Source organism: Ammospiza caudacuta, chromosome 10, assembly GCF_027887145.1.
Source record: "Ammospiza caudacuta isolate bAmmCau1 chromosome 10, bAmmCau1.pri, whole genome shotgun sequence".
In the NCBI taxonomy this organism is placed as follows: Eukaryota; Metazoa; Chordata; class Aves; order Passeriformes; family Passerellidae; genus Ammospiza; species Ammospiza caudacuta.
In genome coordinates this window covers 17,691,540-17,717,235 of record NC_080602.1, presented here as the reverse complement: position 1 = coordinate 17,717,235, position 25,696 = coordinate 17,691,540, and the positions used below count along the sequence as shown (strand labels likewise).

Here is a 25,696-nt window from a genome sequence, read left to right as displayed (position 1 = left end):
TTCCAAAGATTAATTGGCACAAATACTAATACTTCCCTGTATTTAGCTCTTACTTTATATGTGGTGAAAATAAAGTTACACAATTAGAGTAAAAATACAAGTGGTTGATAAAGTACGTGATCCAGCAAAGGAAGGAAATTCCCAACCACTCTGCTGGGAGCACCTTGGATCAGCCATGCTACTGCATGGAAAACTATCACACCCCTGTAGTTTATGTGCTATTGAGTCAAACCCAGTATATCACAGCCACTAGCACTAGGAGTCCTGCATTTATCTTACCCTCAAGATAGCATTCTTCTGGTGCTCTCTATTGTGGTAAATGAAATAGTTTTTCTTATAAATTAGTTTTTCACATGACTATTCATTTGCCCACAAAGCACCAGAGAGTCATAGATTTTCCTTTGTCTCTGCTCTCCTGAGCTGAAGATTAGGAGTTCTTAAAACAGCATTGGCTTTCCTTCTGCCTCCTTTAAGCTGTAATTAGCAGTGCTCTCATCAATAGCATTGGGATAGCTTGGTCCTCCATGCACACCCATCCAGTTACTCACAGCCCCATGGGATGTACAGAGGTCCTGGGCCTGGGGCTGTCAGGGTCATCCATGATTGTCTAGGATTTACTTGGTAATATTTTTGTCGTTAATAAATTAAAAATACTATTTTAAGTTAGGCCATGCATGGATACTGTCTTGGTTGCTGCTAACACATCTTCCCAGCCCTGTGGTTTAGAAGCCTTAACTTTCACTGCTCCTCTTTCTTTTCAGATCGGAATGAATGTCAAGAAATCCCCAATATCTGCAGCCATGGGCAGTGTATTGACACTGTTGGAAGCTTCTACTGCATTTGTCACAATGGATTCAAAACCAATGATGACAGGACAATGTGTATAGGCAAGTATATCAAATTAAACTTAGCTTAGGCTCCCATTAAAATAGTTACTAAGCCTGTCCTCTCTGTAATAAGGAGTTGCATTACAATATCTGAGATTGTGAGCCATTTAACACCAGACAAAGGTGCAAAACTGGCCATTAGAGATGATAAAAAGCTGATACTGAATGAAAACCATCTCATTAAAATAGAGTGAACCTTTAAAATTACACATCCTGTCTAATGAACTACTAATGTTTTCATTTTTGAAGAAAATATTAAACTTAGAATTTTCTGGAGCATCTTATCTCATTTATTCCTTTAGGCAAGAAATTTAATAGATTATGATTGCAATGCAGCAGTTATATACAGCTTACTTGTTAATAGAGTGAATGAAGGGTAGATTTCTTGCCAGAAAAAAAGCTTTTGCAGAAACAGTCATCTTCAATAACAAGGAGATTTTGTATTTCACCCATTCACAGCTATCAGTTGTGTGTTGTATGAGCAAATTGAGATTTCAGAATGCTTACAATTAAAGTAGATTACACTTACTTTGGGAAGGGTGGTATAGGAGCCAAAGTAAAGTAAATGATTGTTGGACCCTTCATTATTTTTGTATATGTTAATACCAAGTGTGTAAGTGTATGTAAAATCTCTTTTTGAGAGCTGTGACAGTCCTTTTCCCTTGTGTTGAGTGTGGTGGCAGTGGGTTATTTCTCTGCTGTTCCTTTGTAGACATTAACGAATGCGAGAGAGACGCCTGCGGCAACGGAACCTGCAGGAACACCATTGGCTCCTTCAACTGCCGCTGCAACCTGGGCTTCATCCTCTCACACAACAATGACTGCATAGGTGAGGAGTGCTGAGCACAGGCACGTGTTCCTGAGGCTTCCCCCTTCTAATACAAGTGCCATAAGTACCATTAAGTAACCCTATTGTGTCAGTCTCTTTGATTCTGCACTGCTCCCTTTTCTAGAGCCACTTGAATGTTGGCCCAAGATACAGAAACATTTGGGTTCCACTCCTGCTCTGACAATTTTATAATAGAGTAATTTCTTCTCACTTGCTTTTGAAATGAGATTGTGTTACCAGTTGCTTTGTTGATATGGTGGAAACAGAAATCTCACTTACCCAGTTTCCATTGTTGCTGATGTTTCTGACATCTTTCAATGTTATTTGTCCTAGACGTGGATGAGTGTGCAAGTGGAAATGGAATGCTCTGCAGAAATGGTCAGTGTGTGAACACCATTGGGTCCTTCCAGTGTCTCTGCAATGATGGCTATGAGGTGGCTCTGGATGGAAGGACTTGTGTTGGTGAGTGCTTTCTTTTAGGGTTGAAAAAAAGGATGGCAAACCTTGAGCAGACATACTTAGTGAAACAGTGGGGTCAGAGAGAACTGCCACACTGCCATCATTGTACCTGGCAGAAAGAAACAATTACAAGAGGACAAGAAGATGACTCCTCCCACTCCTGAAAAGTTCCACTTTCAGTTTGATGGAATCAAAATTAAAGTGGCCATAGTCAGAGATTTATTGAGATAACAGCAATTACCTCCAATAAATTGTCTTTCTTTTCTTCTAGATATCAATGAGTGTGCACTGGAGCCTGGAAAATGCTCACCAGGCACATGCCAGAACTTGGATGGCTCATTCAGATGTATCTGTCCTCCTGGATACATCCTGCAGAATGACAAATGTGAAGGTGTGTACAGAACAATCCTTCTTCTGTCTATTTCTTAGCTGCTCACAATTGTTACCTATTCTCTTTGCATTTAAATGTGAGTAATGTTTAGTCCTTTCTGGCAGTGTACAGTTGTGAACTGTAGCCACTAGTAAGTCTCTCATTTCATAGAAAAGGTCTCTCCAACATTTGTTTGAACCAGAACTACTTGTTCTGAACCCTAGAAAAATATAATCTCAGGCTGTTTCCTTGGTGATACACTGCTGAAGTTTGCCTACTGCCTGAGGATTTGAAAACTAACTGTGGATTTTGCACTTGGGTTACTGCTTCCTCTTTCTTTCTTTTTTTGGGCTTTTTTGTTTGTCAAATGTGATAGATATCAGTGATGATGTAAGATAGTCCTTTATGTAGTACAGCTGCCAGTGTAAATATTATTGTTTCTCATCTCTTTAATTACTTTTCTTACAGACATTGATGAGTGTGTGGAACAGCCAGAAATTTGTGCCCTGGGCACATGCAGCAACACTCCAGGCAGTTTCAAATGTCTGTGTCCAGAAGGCTTTGTATTGTCTTCCACAGGAAGGCGATGCCAAGGTAAGTTCATTCCTATTTTCTGGCATTTCAAAATTTGTTTGCTGTTTCATAAAAGCCTTTTTAGCGAGCTGTTTCTAATACAGCGAGAAAGCTCTGGACTCAGACAGTGTTTTTCATAGGGAAAACATGATAATTCTGTAGCTGGGGCCAGGTTCTGTCTTGCCCTAACATCTGTTTTTCATTAAACAGAACACTGCAATAAAAGTGGTGAAGTTAATGTTAAATGCACCAGGTTAAGCAAAGAAATTGTGTTGTCCTGAAATCCTTTGTTACACCCCTGGAAGAAATGTTGGGGCTACCTGGACTCTTGGTAGACACCAACAAGACCCAGAGATGGAGCATGAATACAGACAGGAGGCTCAAGGCAGCATTTCTGGTTTTAAGACTCTCCTTGGCACTCACCATATTCACCATAACACTTGTTATATGCTGATCCTCTCTGCAAACGTGGGTGGAAAAAAAGATTATTGGAAAAAATTTGCAAACAATGTTGTGTGGACAATAAGTACCCATCTGCTTAGGGAAATCTGAAGTGTCATTTGGCTTCCAGATTACTGCATACACAGTTCAGAGCCTAAACATGGGCACTAACAGATGAGATGCTAAAAGCTGAATATCTAGTAATTAAAAGCCACAGGTTAGTTTATTTTGTGTATAAAGAATAAGCACAACAAATTAGGGAGTGAGTTACTTTAAAGGCTTTGGAAATTATTAAATAGATGCAGCACTAAATGTCTTATACACTGTGCATAGTGGGAACCACTGATGAGTAAGACCTTTATAAGGACCTCTGTAGTTTTGTTTGGCACAGAGCAGTGATGCTTGTTGACACCATAGCAAGTTCTTCCCTTCACAGTGGGCTAAATGAAATTGTGGTTTTGGTAAAAATGAATCCAACCTGCAGTAAACATTCATCCAAGTCTTCAAACCACCATGCAGTTTGGCACAGTTACTTCACTCAACATCAAGAAAGCATGTTTTAGCTCTGTTTATGTAGCTTGTATAAATGAAGTTTCTTTAAGTCTGAGGGGTTTTTTTTCTTCAGGTGAGAAGAAAAATATCACAAAAACCCACTGAGAAACAAAATCCTAAAAACGAATGCCGCCCAATCTTCTGCTTTTAACATAGGCCACTGTTCCACACAAAGTCAGGGGAAAGTGCACACTTGTGTATGAACTTCAAAAGGGCTTCTTTCTATGCCCTAAAGAGGACCGTTCTTTTTTTCAAATATCTCAGGCCAAGCAAAGTTTTGTTTAAAACTTCCCATTACCTAGGACTTTGTTAAAACCTGGACATTGCCCAGCATTGATGCTGCAGCCGGAAAACTGGATGAGCAGCGGCTTCCAGAACTGCCCTGCTGCTGTCCCCCTGCCAGCACAGAGAGCTGCCAGCTCCCTTCCTGCTGGATGCTTGTGGTCTGTGATCTCAGTTCTGTCCAGCATCCTGGTTACCCAGCTTCAGGGAATAAAATGTGGTGCCACAGGGAGAGTTTGCTTTGTTTGTGTGTACCTCCGGAAGAATGAGGAAGGAAAGGGCTGTTGAAAATTGCCTCTCATTTTAGCACTACACAATATTGTCTTTACAAGTTGATGAAAATCTCTTGACTTGAGTGATTCTTACTAGTAATAGAATATAAATTCATGAGGCAATATTCCATTTTTTCAAAGAGGAATGAGGATAAGAGGACAGTACAGCCCTTCCACTTCTGCTGGACCAAAGAGAAAAACCCTTGCTTTTCCATACTGAAGTAGGAAACTGTTCCATAGCTTTTCTTTACTGAGGTAGGGAGCTTCCCTCCTTATTCAAATCTTCCACAGTCAGAGACAATGATGGTCGCTATTAACAGAGCTAGATGGAAGTTGGGTGTTTTGGTGGTGCGTATCTTGTAACTTTGCAGTTAACACCTTCAAGTGAAAATTGTGCCAAGGTTACTCTAACTGCTCATAACAAATTTTTTTCTCTGTGCAGATCTGAGAGTGAGCTACTGCTTTACCAAGTTTGAAGATGGGAAGTGTTCTGTGCCAAAGTCCCGAAACCACTCCAAACAAGAGTGTTGCTGTGCCCTGAAGGGGCAGGGATGGGGAGATCCCTGTGAGCTCTGCCCAGAGGAAGCAGATGGTGGGTTATCGACTAGCTTACCATACAGCCTCTCTGAGCAGAAAGGGGATTGGCATTCCTATTAGAAGGAATTTAGAAAAATAATTTTCTAAAAGTGTTTAACCCTAGAAATTGTCATAGGTCACTGTAAAGTAGATGCCATTGCAGTCTTAAAAACCATGTCCCTTGGATAGTCAGATATCAAACATATTTCTTCTTTGCTTATAGATTTGTTACAGTGTTTAGGTGCTGGGTATTTTGCTGTGGAGGTATCACATACAGGAAGTGGAAAGCAACAAGTAGGTACTTGATAGGCTCTGAGTAGCAATTCCTGCAAGGTGAAAATGGAATTCTTCTAATTGTAAATAGGTATAGGAAGAGGTGCCATAAACTTGAAATCTAGTTAAAATAAAACCCCAAACAGTTAAACTGGATCTTCATCTGAATTTTGTTATTAAGAAAATGTAAATTTGCAATCTTATAAATGTGAATGACTTGCAAAAATAACAAAATACAGGCCTTGAGGAAGGAACGCCTGCCTGGACCATTGCTAAAGAAACACTTTCCTTTGTTGGTATCCTTTTTAAGCCTGAGTAACTCAACATCAAGCAACTCAACAGGGCTCTGTAGCATGGTGGTGCAATTTGCTGAACAGACTGTAATTCATGCTGACAAATGCGGTTAACAGCGTCACTGGTTTCAGCAATACATGATTGCAGCTCATTTCATTCATTAGTCATGTAGATTTTTTGCAGAAAATCCTCACAAAAGCTGAGGTTAGAAAAGAGAATTAGAAGTGCCAGTTGCAATATTCCTCCTAGGTCTATTGCCTGTGCATGTTTCGTTCCCTTGACACAGACCATGTGAACCAAAGGCAGTTGAAAAGCACAGCTTGTGTTGCAGCATTTCCTTGAAGTGTCAGCATATGTGTTTTTCACAGTCTAAACTCTCCCAAAGGGTATCAAAGCGCCTTTTATCATATTTTAAAAAAGAAAGGGCTTTAAGATAGCCAAGTCTGGATTAAATTATGCCTTCTTCAGAAAATATAGCAAGTTTTACAACAGAAAAAATGCAGTCACTGCTACTGAGACTTCTAAAATAGAAACGCTGCTTTAGTTTGTTTCTTAAGGAAGTTAAATACTGCTAATTATTCACAGGATTTTATACTTATGCATACAGGAGATCAGATGAAATGTAAAGCAAACATACAGTTTTTGCATGAATATAACATGATAAGTTAATATATAAACATACTTTTTTTCTGGACCTGAACATGAGGAGGATGAACTGATAGCAGGGGTTCCAGGTAGTTTGTGCAGAATGCTGATTGCTAAGATAGAATTTAACATATGGTTTGATTTTTATGGGCAGAGGCATTCAGACAGATTTGTCCATTTGGAATTGGCATCCTTGTTGGACCTGGTGATGCAAGGCTGGGTAAGTGCCTGAACTGCACAATGCCACTTCTACATCAGTGGGCCTTTTCCACCCATAAGCCATTCTCCATTTCAATTGAGAATAACACCTCTGCAAGTATTTCCCAAAACCATGAATTCTGGAAACTTCTATACCCTTTTATCTTCCCCAGTTTTTCATACTGATTTCAAATGCCAGCTTGAATATTTCAAATATCAGAAATAAAACTTGTTTTAAAGCTAGGAAACTTATGTAGGATCTAGAGAAGAGATCTAATGTCATGTAGCATACTTGTCTTTTCTTATACAATATGTGTAGCCTGTTTACAGTAAATGGTTTTAATCCTCCAGAAGTGCAAACCACGGTTTCCCAGATCCCTTCAGTACATTCTGTTCTCTCCCAAGACAAACAGCACTTCAGCCTTATTGGCAAAAGTTTGCATTTAAGGAGCACTGGATGACTACTGCTTTTCATATCTGCTGCTTTCCCTGTAGCCCCAGTCAGAGAGGATTATATCTGACATTTAGAATCAGTTTCTTTTCTGCATTCTGAAAGCTGGCCTGCAAAACAAATTCTGTGCCCTAATCCTAATATGTCAGAATTTAAATATTAGTATTTTTTGTGATCTCAGAAATATTTCTTGCCAGAACACTTGTTCTTTGAGAGAAGTCTGAAAGCACATGAAGCCAGTTGTACTTACTGTGTTGTTTGTATTTCTGGTTAAGATGTGGATGAGTGCCTTGATCCTGATAACTGTAAATTTGGGCAGTGTATCAACACAGATGGGTCTTTCCGCTGTGAATGTCCATATGGTTACATCCTACAAGGAGCAGAATGTGTGGGTAAGTACAGCTCTTCCAGCTTCCATTTTAGAGATTCTCCTGAGTTGCTAAGTATGGCATTAAGGGGTAGTTTTATTCTAACATTTGGGGTCTTCATCCCTGCTAGTGCTGAAAGCCTGCCAGGGCAGGGCCAGAGCAATCTGCCCCGAGTTGGCCCTGCTCTGGCTGAGTGTTTAACCCAGATAGCCTCTAGCAATCTCAAATTATTTTAGGAGTCTGTGGTTCTAATTCAGTATTTTGAATTCTTGCATTTTCTATTTTTCTGGCTGTACATCAACAACATGGATTTTTTTATCATTTTGGTTGTGTATAACCATGTATTTCTGCCTTGGTCTAACTGCTTGCAGACACTGATGAATGTGCTGTTGGAAACCCATGTGGAAATGGAACTTGCAGGAATGTGATAGGAGGCTTTGAATGCACTTGTGTAGAAGGATTTGAACCTGGGCCAATGATGACCTGTGAAGGTGAGACTCCTGTGTGCTAAGGACTGTTGTTGTAATTGTGTTCCCTGATTTTGAAAACAGCTGAGGGGAGTAAAGCAGCTTTAAAAACAAAATATGGACGCTTGGAACAATACCTCTTCATCTGAAATGGGAAAATTGGCTCCCCTTCCTGTATCCACCTTGAACTGTAGTATGTTTTTCTGACTGGAGCTGGGGTGGAGAGACTTTCAGGTGGTATCTACTATGGGACTGCCCAGAGAGGAGCATGTTAGGGTGCAGTCTCTTCAGAACAGTTCCCAGAAGTGCTGCTTACTGTGTGTATGGTTTTTGCTTGCCTCCTTGAGTGAAGAGACTCACTGTGCATGATGAAGATAGGAAATGGGCTGCTTGAGTGAGTTAGGGAAGAAACAGGGAACAAACAGGAAAATACTAATACAGTACTCAACAATTACCATGGTACCCCTAGGTTGAATATTCTTCCTGCTTTGGTGTCTCATTTCAAAAATTAAAATTTGAAAATGTATGATGAGAAGTAAGGAAGATCAGAGGTATAGAATAAAAAAAATAAGAATTTTTCAGTGTGGAAAATGTGGTTGAAGAGATATACGACTTTATAAAGCCACAAGTGGTAAAGGGACCAAAAATAGAGGGACCATGTTAGACAAACCAAAGCAAATATTTTTACATGCATGGTACTTATTTAAGTTGTGGAACCCTTTGGTGCAGAATATTAGCAGGGCCACAAGTATAAATTGACCCAGAAAGAGATTTTACAAATTTGTGGGGGAATCCATCAGTGGAAATTAAGCTTGATAGTTTGGTTGTGGCTTTTGGCTGTGGAAGTCCTTAAACTGAGAGGCTGTGTCAGGGGAAAGATCTCTGCATACATGGGAGGAGGTTTTTAATATTCATCTCCTTCTGTTACAGCCAGGGAGAGGAGAATGTCCTAGGACGTTCTGACACTGTCCTCTGGCTTGACACAGCTGTTCCTAAATTATCTGCCACAATCTATTTCTTTGCAAGCCCATGCAAAAGAATGCCTTTATTTTTGCATCAGATTGCAAATGCAAACTGTGTTTTTGAGTACAGTTAGAGCTTCATTTGCTTCTCTGTGGAATTTGGGTAAAAGCTCAAATTGCAGAGGAGGAGCTAGCTGAGTGCATAAACGTCACTATATAGCAGTAATAGCTCAAGTAGTCCAGGCATTTTGTGTGCAAATGTACTTCAAAGTAATGTTTCAAGTAAGGATATTGTTTTATGGAATTCAGTTTATGAAGAATCTGAATTAATGCATGTAGAATTTAAATAACCAATCAAAAAAACCCTGAAAAGATGCAGTTTTAACTGAGCAAGTATTTTGGCACCATGGATCTAGAAATTATTTCCATTAGCTGCCTGCTGTTGAACTTATTGAAACTTCAGGTAGCTGTGCAAACATCCTGGTGTGTCTGTTGCCTACTTCTCTACAGAAATCCATGAAGAGTAGAACCAAGGGCCCCCAGCTATTAAAACCTAGTCCTCAGTAAACGGGGATCTGTGGTATTGCCTGTACCTAAAGCCTGTGCACTCAAGTTGGCTGAGTTTTACACACGTGTTTCCCTCCCCCCTTGGTCTTTGTCACCCCAAACCCAGATGTGAATGAGTGCATCCAGAACCCTCTGCTCTGCGCCTTCCGCTGCGTGAACACTTTTGGATCCTACGAGTGCAAGTGCCCCGGGGGGTACGTTCTGCGCGAGGACCGGAGGATGTGCAGAGGTAAAGCTCCTACCACACTCTCACAGTGCTGAGATAATGATTTCAGTTCCTGCAGGGGCAGGGCTCTGACTCACTGCACTGTTGGGCCAGAGTTTTAATCCCAGGAAGTAACTGAATCAGAAAGAATTTGGGATGAAATTCTATGGTTTGCATTATGCATTTGATTGTACTAGGCCTGTCCTGCCAGTAAATTTACACATCTTCCTGAAGTGAGATCATATCAGATGATACAGTTTTGTCTTGCCCTAAAAATGGGCATTTGGGAAAAATCAATTTGCTCAAGGCTAGTATATTTTATGGTTGGTTGAGAACAATAAATGTATGTGTAGGGTTTGATTATGATAGAGATTCCAAAGTCAGAATTTACTATTGTGAATTTCCAGGATCATGTCTCTACATAATAAAGTCTAAACCTTGTTTTTTAGATCAGAATGAGTGTGAAGAAGGAATTCATGACTGTGACTCAAAACAGATGGAATGCAAAAACCTAATTGGCACCTATATGTGTATCTGTGGGCCTGGTTATCAGCGCAGACCAGACGGGGAAGGCTGTATAGGTAAGTGACACTGAAGTGGTGAAGCTCTTGAAATACACAGTTCCTCAGCAGATCTAAAAATTTTGGATTTAATGAAGTGTTAAGAAACTCAGGGGCAGAATTACACAACTACCTGTGTAATGGATCTATTGGTGCTGTACACACTTGGTTTTGCTGTTCAGGTGTACACATCTATGGGTAGTAAGTCGAAAATCTGGGTGTGGGTGTCAGTTTGTACTGCTGCTGCTGACTGCTCTGAGGGAAGAAGGTGAGGATTTGGTTGGTTGCTGGAGGCTTGTTTATCTCTGCTAGCAGGAATGAGAGTAGATCTGAATTTTTTGTAAACCTAGGAAGACATTCAGAACAGCAGCTGTAACTATGAAAAATGTTGAAAACCAGTGAGGAATGCAGATATATATATTATACTGCAGATATAATATATATAACAATTGTGAGCTAGATGGCCATCTTTCTTCTGAAAATTGAATTAAAAAAAAAACCTTTAAAATATAAGAAAAAGAAAAAAAATTGAAGTTTAACCAGGCATAATGCACAGCATGAAAGCTTCATACCAGTCTGTTATCTACATTAATCTAATAATGGACTTTTGTCATAAATTTTCAAAAATGCAGATGAGAATGAATGTCAGACCAAGCCTGGGCTCTGTGAGAACGGCCGTTGTGTGAACACAGTGGGGAGTTACAGGTGTGAGTGCAACGAGGGATTCACGGTCAGCGACAGCCAGGACGAGTGCCTTGGTAAGTCCCAGCTTCCACCTGGATGAGCTGACACTTGAATAGCTGCAATGAGGGCTGAAATTAAACTTAAAATGTATGGTGAGAAAACACACTCTTGAATTTACATGCCTTTGGGAAGGGGCCCTCCTGCAAGTTCCTTCTTCCCATGCTCACCATGTCCCTGCCTCAGTCAGTCTAGCTGGGGCGAAAGCTGAGTGTTCCAGGGTTTCAGTCAGCCAGGAGCTGCTCTGACATTTCTTTCGTCCTGATTTTCAGCCAGTCCTTTTTCTCTAGGTTCAAACAGAAACATACATTTTATTAAGTATATTGTAACTTCTTGCCTTCCACCTTTTGCTAAATTTCTTGTCTTTGTTTCCCTTAGATGTCATTCTCTCGTTCTTACTGCTGGTAGTCTTTCACTCTCAGTTCCGCAGTCTCAGGGTGAAGTATGCCCTTTCTCTTACATTTCTAAATTCCCAACATCTCTTGACCCTCTGGGATTCACCATTAGGATTCTCTGTGATGCACAATTTGTTTTCCAGACAACAGGGAGGGCTACTGCTTCACTGAAGTCTTACAAAGCATGTGCCAAATCGGATCGAGCAACAGGAACGCTGTCACCAAGTCGGAGTGCTGCTGTGACGGGGGCCGAGGCTGGGGGCAGAACTGTGAGGTCTGTCCCTTCCCTGGCACCGTGGCCTTCAAGAAGCTTTGCCCTCATGGCCGAGGATACACATCCAGTGGAGCAGGTACTTCTCATTAAATGATCTCTTAGACAATGCTAAATTAGGTGATAAATTATAAACTCTATTTTTGCATATTCAAACACTGTAATGTCCTAAATGTTTTGAGTATCGGCTGAAATTTTCTGAGATTTTTCGTGTTGACTGAGTATAGTCCCTTGGGACGATGGTGCACAGCCGAAGGCCCTGGATGATGAGGCATCCATCCCACCTTGGCAGATACTTTCTTTATGTCCTGGTTGACTCTGACATGCACTCAAATGGGAATTTGCATCTCACATTTGAGTGTGTTGCAGGCACATATTGAGAGCTGTTTATGTGCATGAAGGCAAAGGGATGTTTGATTTGTGAAGGCTGATACATGATCACGTTCAGTTGCTCCCTTCCACTTACAGCTTGTTCACTGCATAAGAAAGTTAAATTAATGCTCCATTCCGTATTTTTCCACTTGCTATTTCTCGTTAAATCTGTGCAATATTTCACTATTTTATGTAGTTCTTTTATGTATGGTGTGGGTTTCTCTGTGTCAGGTCACAAGAACCTATGAAGCTGCACAAAATCAGTTTTGTTCCATTGAGAGCTAACCCTTGTTTAATTGCAGATATTGATGAGTGCAAGGTCATTCACGACGTCTGCCGCAATGGGGAGTGCATCAACGAGAGGGGAACTTACCATTGTCTGTGCAATCTGGGCTATACTACAGATGTCACTGGCACTCTTTGCATTGGTAGGTTTTACATTGTGGTGTTTGTATATAAAGTTTATTACTAAGAGAGGACTTGAAGAAAGAAATAGGAAGATTTTGAAAAATGAGAAAATAAAATGTCATTTGTTAGTGCTTTGGGGATTTGATTTTCCTTCTGATCTATCCTGAACATTTTGTAAAACATTATCACAAATCTTGATTACCAGCACTGAGGTATCTGCTTTTGTTTCTTGTAGATCTGAATGAATGCAATGAATCTCCAAAACCTTGCAATTTCATCTGCAAAAACACAGAGGGGAGCTACCAGTGCTCATGTCCAAAGGGATACATCCTGCAAGAAGATGGGAGAAGCTGCAAAGGTAAAAATCAAGAAAAAAATTTACTGTAGAAACTGTGTTTCTCAGGCAAAAATAATTGCAAGGACATTCAAATGATGCAAATCTGTCTCCTTGATTGATGTATTTCCATTAAAGACAGTGGAAGTGGCTTGCACAGGACGGAGCTGGTATTTCAGTTAACTCCTTTTTAATTTGGATGAACAACAGGTGGATGGGAATTTTTGCAGGTTGATGGCAGCTGATCTTCAAAAGATTTTGTAATTAATAATATATAGGATTTTTCTCATTTTGGTAAGCTTGTTGGTTTAAGCCATGTCATTCAATGATAAATGAATCTTATTGGATGCAAAGGTGGTTTGCAGTACATTGCCCAGCATCAACAGAATTTTACCATTGCTTTTGCAGCATGCTGGATAAGGCACAGCAGTGTAGGACAGATTTTGGAGTATTCTTTAGAATTCCATACATTTATGTGTCTTGGTAACTAAGATTTGATTAAAACCACACAAATTAGAGCAGCAATTCCAAATTTGGCATGCAGAATGACAGTGTACTTTGTTGTTAGCATTTCAACATTTCTTTTGGAGTAATAGTGTGCTTCAGTGCAAGGCCATTTTCCAGTCTGCCAGATCTCATGAAGATGGTAACTTCCCATTTATTGGCTGAGCAGACATTTATTACATCACAGAAACTTTCAGACAAATGGGATTGGTGTCTGCAGTTCAGTGTTAGCATGGACACTGTGTAGCTCCAAAGTCCCATTCCTTAAATGTGGGGCTTCATGTAAGAGGAACTGGAAACCAGTGTGATTTATTTGTAATCACTTATTTCTGAGTCCAGGGAATATAACTGAAAGATGTTTTCTTGGTTATTTTTAGATCTTGATGAATGTGCAACAAAGCAGCACAACTGCCAGTTCCTTTGTGTCAACACTATTGGGGGATTCACTTGCAAATGTCCTCCTGGATTCACTCAGCACCATACAGCCTGCATTGGTAGGTGACATGGGAAGGTAGATTTGGGATTTATTATTGACCCTTACTCCAGAAGCAAAGCAGCAAGGAGGTAAAATCATCTTCCTGAGGAATCAAATGGAAACATAAGCCAGATCACTTTCTGCTCTGCAAGCTGGATCCTGTTTCTGTATCAGTTTGATGATCCCGTGGTATTGGTGTGAATTTGCAGGTGTTTGGAGACCAAACCATCAAACTTCATATTTTGGTGAAGAAAAGAAAGTTTCCCTTCCAATTACTTTTGTGTTTCCAAATTCAAAAGAAGGCAGTGTAAACTGTCCTGTGATGCAAAGTGAGAACCTGGGAGGGCAGTGGGACACCTGTGTTACTGATGTGCCTTTACCTCCTGCCACAACCCCTCCATCATCAGCATGGCCAAAACATCAGCTCTGAAATGACAGCTACAACCTAACACTGAGCTTTGCTTTCCCCCAGACAACAACGAGTGTGCTACTGAGATCAATCTCTGTGGGGCAAAGGGCATTTGCCAGAATACCCCAGGAAGTTTTGTTTGTGAGTGTCAGCGTGGCTTCTCACTTGATCAAACTGGGCAGAGCTGTGAAGGTGGGTACAGCACAGTGCATTTCACTTGGCCTTCTCTTGCTTTCTTAATCTTCTTTCAGCCATAATGTCACCCAAGGAGTAAGCACCAAAATCTGCAGAAGCAAGCATGTGTGGGTTGAAGCGAGGGGGGAGTACAGAAATTTAGCAACAAGGCAGTATTTCTCTTCATGGGCCAGAAAAAAATGGATATATTGTGGGATTCTAAAGAGCTGGACGGATATTTTCTGAGGAGATGTAGCCTGGAATGTTTTAGTTTAAGTGTCATAAGTTCAGTGAACTTCTTTTGAATCCTGCATGCGTTTCTGAGGGATTCAAGGACAGGAAGTCTTGCATCTCCAAGGTGACCTGTTAAAGAGAGAGTTCAAGGGCTGTAGACTTATTCCTCTGGGTCTTTGGAGCCTTCTCCTGGGACAGAGTTTGGGTTGTTTGAAAAGAGGTATCCTGGGATTTTTTGGGTTGGATGCCTGGGTAAAAGCAAGGGTCTGTCTGCTGTGGAGCTGGGACCCTTAAGCATTAGGGATCCCATATACAAATGGCTTTCTCCTGTCTGCTCCACAGCAGAATGCAAAAACTGAAAATTTTTGCTGAATGTGAGCGCTTTCCATGGTTTTCAGCCCTGTATTACTTGCTGTGGAGCCACAAATCCAAACCAGAAAGGCCCATAGTAGTCAAGTTTTTGGAAGATCATGAAATATATTATATATATCTATGATAAATGAATATATATGATTATTTGTAACATATTTTCCAAATACAGCATAATTTGAGCTTCTCTCCCAAACTCAGAGTGTGTTTCACCCTTTTAGATGTTGATGAATGTGATGGTAACCACCGGTGTCAGCACGGCTGCCAAAATATAATTGGAGGATACAGGTGCAGCTGCCCACAAGGATATCTCCAGCATTACCAGTGGAACCAATGTGTTGGCAAGTCACTTTTGTTAATTCATACATTAAAATGCATGTTACTTTAGTTAGCAGCAAGAAGTGAAGGGCAATGGTGCAGTTGGCCATACCTTCTGTTGTGATTATAATTTGCTAAGTTCAGCAGAGTTTCATTACAAGTGTGGTCTCCTGTGAAGGCAGAGTGGATATGAAACACACAGTAATCCATGTCCTGGTTCAAGAAGTGTTTAAGCACAAAGCTCTCCTTGAGGGTGCTAGAGGCTGTATTGACTTTGAGGAAGCTTATGGTGCTCATGTATTTTGTGATCTGAACAAAGGAAGTCTTACTCAGCTGTGCAATGGTTTCTGCTTGGACAAAGGTCCTGTCTAAGAGTGGATGGTGGATTGAACCTGGAACTCTCAGAAATACAACTTTGGATCGTTAAATCATAAAATTCAGCTTCTGGCTCCAAGAATCTGAAATTCCATTAAAATCCTACTTGATCTGTGCTTTTGTCATTCTTATGTTTAATGGGCTTCATGCAAGTTAGCCTTCTGTGGATCCCCAGAGTTGTGCTCTCTTGAGAACAAAGAGCTTTATAACTTTTTGTTTGGCTTTCTTTGCTCTCAGAAAGATAGAAATTACCTTGTTATCACTGTGGTGCTCCAGGGAGGTCTCTGCTTTTAATTGTGCTTACCAAACCTCCTGACATTATATGCAGGCCTTGCTGTCACGTTTGCTTTGCTCTAGCAGTCTATGCCTGTAACATACAAGAAACACAAACATGTGGGGTTTTGAATGTTAATTCAATTAGCAGAGTTTAGGGTTAAATTAGAATTTAATCTACAGGAGGATAAAAATCCCCCAAGAAACCAGCACTGTCATGTCTGGCTGCTGGAGGACACTGCAAAATCTGAAGAAGTGCAGTGCTGAATTTTGTGAAACATCTTGGCTGTTTCCAGGTGTTCCTGGGTGAAAACATTTAACTAAGTGTATTTCCAAACCAGGTGTACACTGCTATTCCAGCTTTTGAGGCCATTGACTACTGTTTAGATTTATACAGGGAATACCAGTTTCAAATGCACAAGCACTGAGTATTTGCCCCACTGAAAGAAAGGTGCCAGCCTTGGCACCAAAACTACTGGTCCACCAGAAAATTCACCAGGGAAAATTCTTGAGGGCCACACCTGGGGCAAGCCTCAGCCAGCAGTTCCACCTTCATGGACATGGGGCAGTCCAGGCAGAAATCCAAGGCTGCAGGAAAGAAGGTTTGGGTCCCTGTGTCTTGTGGCATTTGTCCTTCTTGCTGAAACTGAGCATGACAGAGCTGAGTGTTACAGAGCACAGAAGAGCAAGGCTGGTGCCTGACAGCACAGCTTGTGCTTTTTTCTTTTTCTTCCTATTCTTTTTCTTCCGACACTCACCCAAATATGGGAATTAATCTCACTAGCATCCCCTTTCTTGCCACTGTGGAGCATGGTGAAGCGAGCATGTCTGCTCTTGGTGCAGTAACTTCCTGTGGCCCAAACAAGCACCTATGATGTTGGTATAGTTGCTCTGAGGTGTGAGAAACACTGAAGCATCTCTCTGAGTTAATGGCAAACCCTTACAGGCTTTGGGAACACAGGATTCAGCCCCAGGTTTAGTACCTTGTGGTCTCCACATTGTACTGTCTGTAACTGTATATTCTTAAGATACTTATCTGGATCTGCTGGGTGTACCACAGGGGAAGAATCCATGTGCTAGGTTTTTCCATGACAATTCCTTCATATTCCTTGGCAATCCCAACTCTGCAAACAGTTTGTGTCTTTTTTAGCCTATTTAATGAATCGTTCAGGGATTTTTTATGTTGCTGCAACACATTTAGATAATCACTGAAGAATGCTTTGGTTCCTCCCATGTCTTGTGCTGTCTGTGACTGCATCCCCTGCCCAGGCACTTCCACAGTACACCACATTGTGAATCAGGCTGCAAGAAGCAAAGACATTGCTTTTAAACAAAGAACAAAGAGCCACATTGTTTGGAAAAAGACAATAATGCTCTGACTTATTACTTATTCTCCTGTAACCTGGATGTTGAGGTCAGAGATGCTGCTCTGTACTTCCCAAATGGAGTTTCTTATGTGTGCACACCCACAATGTACATATACATTTATCACAGAAAATGGAGAACAGTAATATTCAGAACGTTTTGAAGCAATTTGCCACATCAGACATCAAAAATCAGACCAGCTTCATTTCAAAAAGTAGCCATTTTCAGTAAATAAGCCTGAAGTGACCTGAAACTCCTACAGTGCCACCCTTAGGAAGTTTGGAAAAGGACTGGTTCAGAATATAGCAGTCTTTTGTATCTATAGCTGCTTTTATTTTTACTTTGCTACTTCCCCTATCTTACCTATGTCTAATATTTAAATGTAAGTGTGTAGGGAGGTATTTTCAATCCCTGGAAAAAGTGTCAGAGCTTGATTCCTTACTCTTCCTTTAATGTTGAATAGCACTATAACAAGGGATTACTTGACCAGATTTTTGGCTGTACAAAGTTTTATCCTTCTCAGTTATTTCTGTAAAAAAAAGCTATCTTTGTTTCGCTGCTCTCCAGAGCATGACCTGACATGGCATGAAATATCTTCTGTAAAGCAGCCCCAGTGTTGCTGTTGTGTGCTTGTAGTCATCTCCCAGGGAGCAGTGCCCCAGCCAAGAGGAAGGACAAGCCCAGTTTCTGTGTCCACCTGAGGTGGCAGCAGATTCAACCAAACAGGACCTGTACAAGGGGTAGGCTGGACTGTACCTGGGTAAAAGTTAACATGGTATATTCTGCTTCTTTTCCAGATGAAAACGAATGTCTCAGTGCACACATTTGTGGAGGAGCATCCTGCCACAATACTTTGGGAAGCTATAAATGTATGTGCCCTACTGGATTTCAGTATGAGCAGTTTAGTGGAGGTTGCCAAGATATCAATGAATGCGGTTCTGCACAAGCCCCGTGCAGTTACGGCTGTTCAAACACTGAAGGTGGCTACGTCTGTGGGTGTCCACCTGGTTACTTCAGAATAGGACAAGGGTAAGGGATTCTCATTTTAAACTAACAGATACCAAGGGGACATGGGCCACTCCTTTCCTAGCAGTGTGGAGCAGCAGAACCAGGGGGATTGTCAGCCATTAACAAGGGATAGGATTGAGAAGGTGCTCAAGAGTTGGATGTACCTACTGATTTTGGAGACTGGGGAGGGGAGGGTGGGGAAAGGTAACCATGGAAAGGGAGGGGTTTAATGCTTGAAGTTTGGTCAGGGCTACCAGGTTTAATCCTCTATTTTAAACTACTGCTTTCACCTCTCTTGCACACCCCAGCAGTCTGCCAAGTCCTCTGAGCTTGGCACTTGGGAGCTCGTACTTCTTGTTGTGATTCACTTGTCTCCTTAAAGAAGAACAAAACAAACATTAATAATAACACCCCCTACCAGCTGCAAAAAGAAATTACATTATACAAGAGGTTTCACCTGCTGATTGGAATAACAGCTCTGCATGCTCTTAGGTTCTTGTATGTTCCATATTCTTCTGTGTTTCAAATTAATATTTTTAAAATAAATGCTTTATCAATAAAACAAATTTTCCCTTGCCCCAGTGGGTGTGTTAGGGCTGTACATCATATAGGACCAAGCAACCCAAATGGAAAGCAGAAAGACTGTGGTTTAAAGTTTTTAAGTGACTAAAAGCTTTGGGATGCATTATGAAAAACCTCACTCTCCAAACTTTTCAGCAGTTGTTGAAAATTGGTCTCTTTAAATGTGTTCCAGGCTGGATAACAGAAATTGCTAACAACAACTCAGAGCTTAAGCCTGTGTTTTTAAGACTGTTAAATATTGCAGGTCTCTCTTGGGCAAAAACACATGAAGGCAGATTCTTGAAATAAAGAGTGGCCTCATTGTGATTCAGTGAGAATTTTGTCTGTTGACTTTAGCTGAAATTTTTCCTACTAAATGAATGCAACATGATTGCTTAATTATTTGTGCCTACTGTCCCCCAAATGCAGCTTTTGATACATAGATCTCTATGTCTCACTGGAGGTAATTTTGAATTTCTTCCTTCCTCAGACACTGTGTTTCTGGAGTGGGGCTAGGCAGAGGTCAAGGACAAGAGCTTTCACTCAGTGGAGAAGTAGACGACAACTCCCTCTCTCCAGAAGCTTGTTATGAATGTAAAATCAACGGCTATCCCAAGAGAGGAAGGAAGCGCAGGAGCACTAATGAAACTGCAAGTGAAGCAGAGGTAATTGACCCTTTCTGGGGGGAAAGGGTTTGTGGCTGTCTTGTGAGAGCTGGACTCAGAAGGATGTGTGCCAAGAGACAATCCCTCAGGGAAAATCTACACCCTAAAGGAGATCAAAGCTAGTTTTGGATGTCAGGTGGTGTTTTTGTATCAGAAGTGATATAGAGCTTCCCTTGCTTTCCAAATGAAAATGTTACAGTTTGTGCTGCTGTCTCAAATATTACCACCCAGTCAGAGGTGAAGGGTGAGGCTGCTTTTCCAGCACTCTGCTGCACTTGCAGGCTGCCCTGGCTCCACACTTAAATGACTGTTGCAAAGCAGAAAATCCCCATTGAAATGCTGTGGCTCCCTCACAGACCCTGCTCTCCTTCAAAGCTGTTCTCTTAGCCTGTGGCTTCCCTAGCAGAGAGGAGGAGAGTGCCTTGTTTGCTCTCTTGGCAGGAGTCACAGGCTCCCAGCATGCAGGGACTTCACCTGTCAGGCAGCAAGGCACGTGCACAGAAACTTCCAGTGTGTGTCTCAGGCTTCTCTAACCCACACAGCAGAGGTGACAAGCTCTGTACTTCACCCTGAGGAGTCCTAGGCCCATAAGAGTGGATTTGACAGAGGATGTTACAGAACCTCCTTTTAAAAATTGTCTAATTAGTAATTATTGACCTGGGTAAGAAATACACACAGGCACATGTGAAATGCTCTGTGACAAAGCCAACTGACATCCTTTGTTCTTGTGCAGGATCAGCAAGAGCTGGAGCCGCCGATCAGTCTCGCCAGCTGGGACATTGAGAAAGCAGCGATCTTCTCCATCAACATCTCGGACCTGAGTAACAAAGATCGCATCCTGGAGCTGCTCCCTGCCCTCACCACACTGACAAACCACAACCGATACTTAATTGACTCTGGAAATGAAGATGGTTTCTTTAGAATCAATAAGAAGGACGGGATAAGTTACCTTCATTTCACAAAGAAGAAGCCAGTGCCTGGAAATTATTCATTACAAATCAGTAGTATTCCACTCTATAAAAAGAAGGAACTTAACCAGCTTGAAGCGAAACATGACAAAGACTACCTCAGTGGTGAGCTGGGAGATAACCTGAAAATGAAAATTCAGATATTGCTTCATTAATTCATCAACCAAAGACCAAATAATTAAACCAAAGATAGATAGGTAGGACTGAATATTCCTCCCAATCAGATTCTTCATATCATAGGTACAATCTTACATGAGTACATTTGTATGAACAAGCACTATTGTATTATTACATAAACAAGGTACAGGATGAATATGTGAGCTCAAAACTACCACTTCCTCAGGCTTTTACGTGTAGCTGAGCTACCTTGATATGTTGAATCTTGAAAACTGGGACTTTTATCATTGGAAGTTGGCCACTGATGCTGAGACACGTCATCATTTCAGCAGAGGTACAAGAATGTGCTTTCAACTGATGGACAGCTCTATTTTTGTAATTCGTAAACTTCGCTTCTCCAACTACAACTTACTAGGTCAGCCATTTATGATATCCATTTGGTGCTAGTAAATTTTCAACCTAGATTTATAAATGCACTGTAATATTTACACAACTTAGAAGCCAAAATTGCCATTATTCAGTCTAAATACTTCAATCAACCAAAGTTAGCTCAGTAGTTTATCTCAGTTATGCCTATAATACATTACATGTAAATTAAGTGTGTGTATACTGTAATCATGCTATTTTTATCAATGAAGCATTTGTAAACTAGATTAATAATACCCTTAATGTGAGGGTTTGTAATGGTGCTTATAAGACCAACTACTTGTTAACTGTATACACAAACCTGATGATAAAGTTTCTGTGACTTGCCAAAATGCACTGAGGTCAGTAGGGACCATTAAACATTCTCAAAAGTCAGATGACAATCAGTGCCATCCTACACCATGACATATTGTAACATGTCAAGAGTACCCATAGCCATTCATATCAACAAGGGTTCAATGTCATAAATGTCACAATAAAACAGTTTTTTTTTTTAGTTTATTCTGTGGCCTTGTGTTTTTGCTAAAAGTGTGATAAACTGCATACTTCAGGCGTTGTCAGTAGGGTTGTCTTTATCTGTCTGTGTGTCCAGGTGATTCCTTCTTGAGGGAGCTGCTACTGTTCATTCTTCATGCAGAGAAAGAACAGAAGAAGTACAGAAACCTTCACAAATCTAAACAGCAGTGGACCTCTCTCAAGTTACTGTGTGGTTGCAGAAAGGAAGCGAGAACATTTCCAATGACTTGATCTGAGTAGTCTGGTCAAAAAGTAATCTGCTAGCCAAAACATGAAGAAGTGGATGTTCAATCATTATACAGAAAACACAGTTAAGGTTGAAAAACCCCACTATTGTTTGCTAAAACTGCCTTAAGATATTCCTTCTTTTACCCCCACTTCAACAGTTACTGTCATATAACCCATGACTGATAACAGAAGAATAATCCAATACCAGAAACCATCACAAGCTTTAGATGGGTTTTAATATCAAGTGAATTATTCAGTGATGTGTGTGTACTTGTATATGCAAATGCCATGGTGTATCTTTTAGCAGCAATGGCAGAACATTGTACTGAGGTGTGATGCTATAAAATCTAGAAGAAAGAAGCACTGAAACTGCTGCTGGGACAGCACTGTAGATGATAGAGGGAACATATATTGAGCTATAATAGCTTTGGAAGGGAAATGTACTCCTATAATTCACCCCAAATTGTATTATTGCTCTCTGTGATTTTGTCTGCATAACAAATATAACTATATAAAAAGTAAGCTTGTGCACAGGATTACTTTGATATTTTTAATAGATCATGTCTGGATTTTATTTATTAGTGTGCCAAAATGTTGAACAGTGTATTTTTTCCATATGTTGCATAACTATGGCGAGATATAATCAGAGCTTTACAGTTGTAAATGGCACTCCTATATAGCAGGTTGGGAATGATTTTTAGTGCCAGTGTGCATGATTGTATAGTTTATAGGTAAGTACCATTTAAGTATTTTTTCTCAGCCCCTAAACACTGAGGGGAAATGAGAAGGACGATTTCAGAAAGACCTGTCAGGAGTCTATCCAGTACACTTGGTTTACATTTAAGCTCCATGTAACACCTTATGATGCCATAGGTTCTTTGACTGTGTTCCAGCAGCCCCAGTGTTGCCCACACCGTTCTGCAAATTGCCTTTGCTATGCTTCAGAAACAAGAAATCTTGACAGTAGCTCTTTTAGTCATTTAAAAATGGAAAACCCAGATGTGCTGTACCAATCTGCACATAAAAATCCACTTTTTTGTACATTATTCATCTGTCTCTTTGCAGCAATGTCCTTTAACTGATATATAATTTTTGTCTTGGTTTTAGTTTGCTGTATGTGTATGATCATTTCTGTTAGTTTGAATATTTGCATCTTCCTTGGCGTCTCAGTGAAGCATAAAGGTTGCACAATAACATTGCATGCAACCTGCAATTAAAAAGTGGTTTGTAACTTGCAGTGTGATTTTGAAGTAATCTGCTGTATTTAATTTCATAGTGGGACCCCAGAATGACTCTAAGCACCAGACAGACTGAAGTAGAGGTTATTCTAAATGTGTATCCTTTGGCAATTAAAGGATATTTTTCAAATTCAAGGAAATAACAAAATGCTTAATTGCTTGAAATAAGTGTGGCTGCCCTCCACTGCAATTGTGCATATGACTCTGCATAGATGATTGCATGGATAATAAACCTAATTTTTGATTAACAGATTTTAACAAAGATGGCTTGTTACTGTACACAGCAAATCATTCTCTTATTGTGTGTTGTAACAGTGTCTTGTAAACTTGACAGCCCACGTGTATTTTGGCAGAACACCACTGTTTCCACAGTCTCTCTTTTAAGCTGACTTTCAAAGAACCCCAAGTATTTGCTTTCTTATGGCAGGTCTTGAAAGGTCACACTCAGGTTTTCTCTAAGATAAATATTCTGTGCTGTGATTCAAGTTCAGCTTTGTGCTTTGGAAGAGCTAATCAGGTCAAGACTCCTCAGCACAGACAGGCCTGAGCTGTTTGGAGCAAGATGCCACAGTTCATGTGCAGCAGCTTCCTGTGCCTTCCTGGGCCCAATTGGGCACTGCCAGTCCCTGCCAGCAGCAGCACAACAGGTAAGAGCATCACAAGGCACCAAACCTGCTGCTCTAGGCCAAGGAGGATGTGGTGGTGGTGGCATTGCAAAAGCTTTCTCACCACTTTTAAAAATGGATGTTGGCTGTGAAGGAATGGCCACTTGAGCCATTAAAGCCTTGCAGTATTCTTGTGGACCTGATGGTCTCTGCCCAAATTAATGAGGTTAACAGCCTACGTTGTGCTGCTACATTCTGAATAGGTACCAGGTGAAGAGGAGAGAGCTTTCACTTCACTGTGATGAGAAAATCTTGTCTTTTCAGTTACAGAAAGGAAGCCAGAGTTCTGCATTGGATGAGGCTGGAGCTGCAGGAGCTGTGCACCATTCAGTGCCCCCCGGCTGCACTGTGCCAGGTAGGACAGGAGCTAATGGGACACACCAGCTTCAAAAAACTGGGACATCTGAGCCCAGGATCTTGTCTACTTCAGTCTCTCCCCAGAGCAAATCTTGCAGCTTTTCTGCTTGCAGGAGTGGCAGGGAGCTAAGGCCAAGATATGATGTACATCAGATTAATCCAGTAAATCCGGGTTGGCAGTGTCCTACCAGAGTAGTTGCCCAGAGTAAGCCCTCATGTTATCACAATCTTGGCAGACTAGCACTTGGCTAAAACCCTTGTGTTCAGAAAATCCCAGAGCTTCTAGTGAGCATGTGAGATGCCTGCAGAGACCTGTGCAGCTTCTGTGGTTACACAGAGCTGCCTGGAGAGCTCTGTGTGCAAACCCCATCACCTAAGGTCTGGGATGTCACACTAACCTGTGAGATTGTGTCGGTTTGGGGTGCTGTGAAAACTTAGGACAGGGCAAGCAGACAGGTGTGATTTGGGGCAAAATATGCCATCATTTACACCAATGAAAATGTGAATGATTGTATAGGTTGCAGTAGGAACAAGAGGGAAAGAAATAGGGAGAGGGTAGAATGCTGCAGTAATTCAATGGCCCAAAGTGCTCCAATGCATGCTCTGTTTCACTCACATGTGCTGGTCCTGCACAAGCCCTGGTGCTTTGTGCTTCTGAGTTGTCCCTTGCAGGTCCCCAGGCAGGTGCTGCAGGGACCAACAGCTGTCCCCACAGGGCAGGACATGCCCAGGCTGCTCTCGGAGCAGGCAGAGGCACTGCTGGTGCCAGGCTGGTGGAGGTGGTCCCCAGTCACCAAGGCTGGTGCTGCTCTTGGAGACTTTGAAATTCGATTCCTCAGGAGCAGGCTGCATGCTCTGGTTTGCCTGAAGATGAGACCCTCTTTCTGTGCAGCAAAAATGTTGAAGATGTTGATGACTTCAGCTCTGACAAATTCCAACTATCTGCTTCTGTTGTCCTTAGAACTTGCCAAATATTTCACACCCTCATAAGAAATGCTTTTGAGGAATAATCACGCCCAAGCCAATTTCTCAGTTATGAGCTTCCCATTGAGTTCAGGAGAGGAACCTTGGGGCCAGAGAGGTCAACAAAGTGTTTATTTTTGTATTTTGGGCTCTCCTTTCTATTTCTACTGTGCCATGTGACAGGAAGTGTCTGTGGAGGCCCAGGCTGCCTGACCAGTGGGAGTGTGCTGGCAAAGCTGGGCTGCTGCCCTGTGCTGGTGCCAGCCTGTCCAGCGTGTGCCATGGCTGCTTGTTGGTGTGCAGCCGAGTCCTCAGCCTGCTTAGACACGTGCCCATGTGTGCACACAGCAATGTAGGTGGTTTTGTCTGAAGAGTTGAGACAGATACTGTATCACAGGCCAAAGTGATGCTGTGATAAGTCTTTGCTAAGTACAAGGAAGGGCTTTTCCCCTTTCTTGGGCTGGACCTTTCCCTTGCACGTGGCAGCAGTGCTGGCCCAGCCTCTCCCTGGCTTGGCTCTCACATCTGCAGGTTTGTTTGTTTATGAGCTTCTCTATGGCTCCCAGGGCTGTAGGATGTTCCTTGCTACACCCTTGTGAGGTTGGGATGTGTTTGTCATCCTTGTTTTACAGGACAAGAACTGAGAACCAGATGTTTTAGTTTGGGAGAGCTCACAGGCAATGGCCATTCTGCCAGGAGTAACTCCAAAATACTGAGGTGTCCCTGGAGAGGAGGA

At 41.5% G+C, this 25,696-nt stretch overlaps 1 protein-coding gene across 2 annotated transcripts in view; it reads left to right on the top strand.

The window, feature by feature from the left end:
- The window catches only part of FBN1 (fibrillin 1), a 141,669-nt gene extending 120,180 nt beyond the window's left edge, over positions 1–21,489 (top strand). The window contains exons 46-66 of one of the 2 annotated variants that reach the window (XM_058811553.1): positions 762–887; positions 1,600–1,716; positions 2,050–2,178; positions 2,447–2,566; positions 3,014–3,139; positions 5,108–5,257; positions 6,608–6,673; positions 7,378–7,494; positions 7,842–7,961; positions 9,573–9,695; positions 10,121–10,252; positions 10,864–10,989; positions 11,511–11,717; positions 12,313–12,438; positions 12,654–12,776; positions 13,634–13,750; positions 14,204–14,332; positions 15,139–15,258; positions 18,046–18,277; positions 19,308–19,482; positions 20,216–21,489. In XM_058811553.1, coding sequence (XP_058667536.1) covers positions 762–887; positions 1,600–1,716; positions 2,050–2,178; positions 2,447–2,566; positions 3,014–3,139; positions 5,108–5,257; positions 6,608–6,673; positions 7,378–7,494; positions 7,842–7,961; positions 9,573–9,695; positions 10,121–10,252; positions 10,864–10,989; positions 11,511–11,717; positions 12,313–12,438; positions 12,654–12,776; positions 13,634–13,750; positions 14,204–14,332; positions 15,139–15,258; positions 18,046–18,277; positions 19,308–19,482; positions 20,216–20,605 — 3,071 coding nt within the window. In that variant the 3' untranslated portion in view covers positions 20,606–21,489. Of the gene's footprint in view, positions 1–761; positions 888–1,599; positions 1,717–2,049; positions 2,179–2,446; positions 2,567–3,013; positions 3,140–5,107; positions 5,258–6,607; positions 6,674–7,377; positions 7,495–7,841; positions 7,962–9,572; positions 9,696–10,120; positions 10,253–10,863; positions 10,990–11,350; positions 11,718–12,312; positions 12,439–12,653; positions 12,777–13,633; positions 13,751–14,203; positions 14,333–15,138; positions 15,259–18,045; positions 18,278–19,307; positions 19,483–20,215 lie in introns of those variants that run through there. The other variant, XR_009275121.1, reaches the window with a different exon arrangement.
- Positions 21,490–25,696: the final 4,207 nt, after the last annotated feature.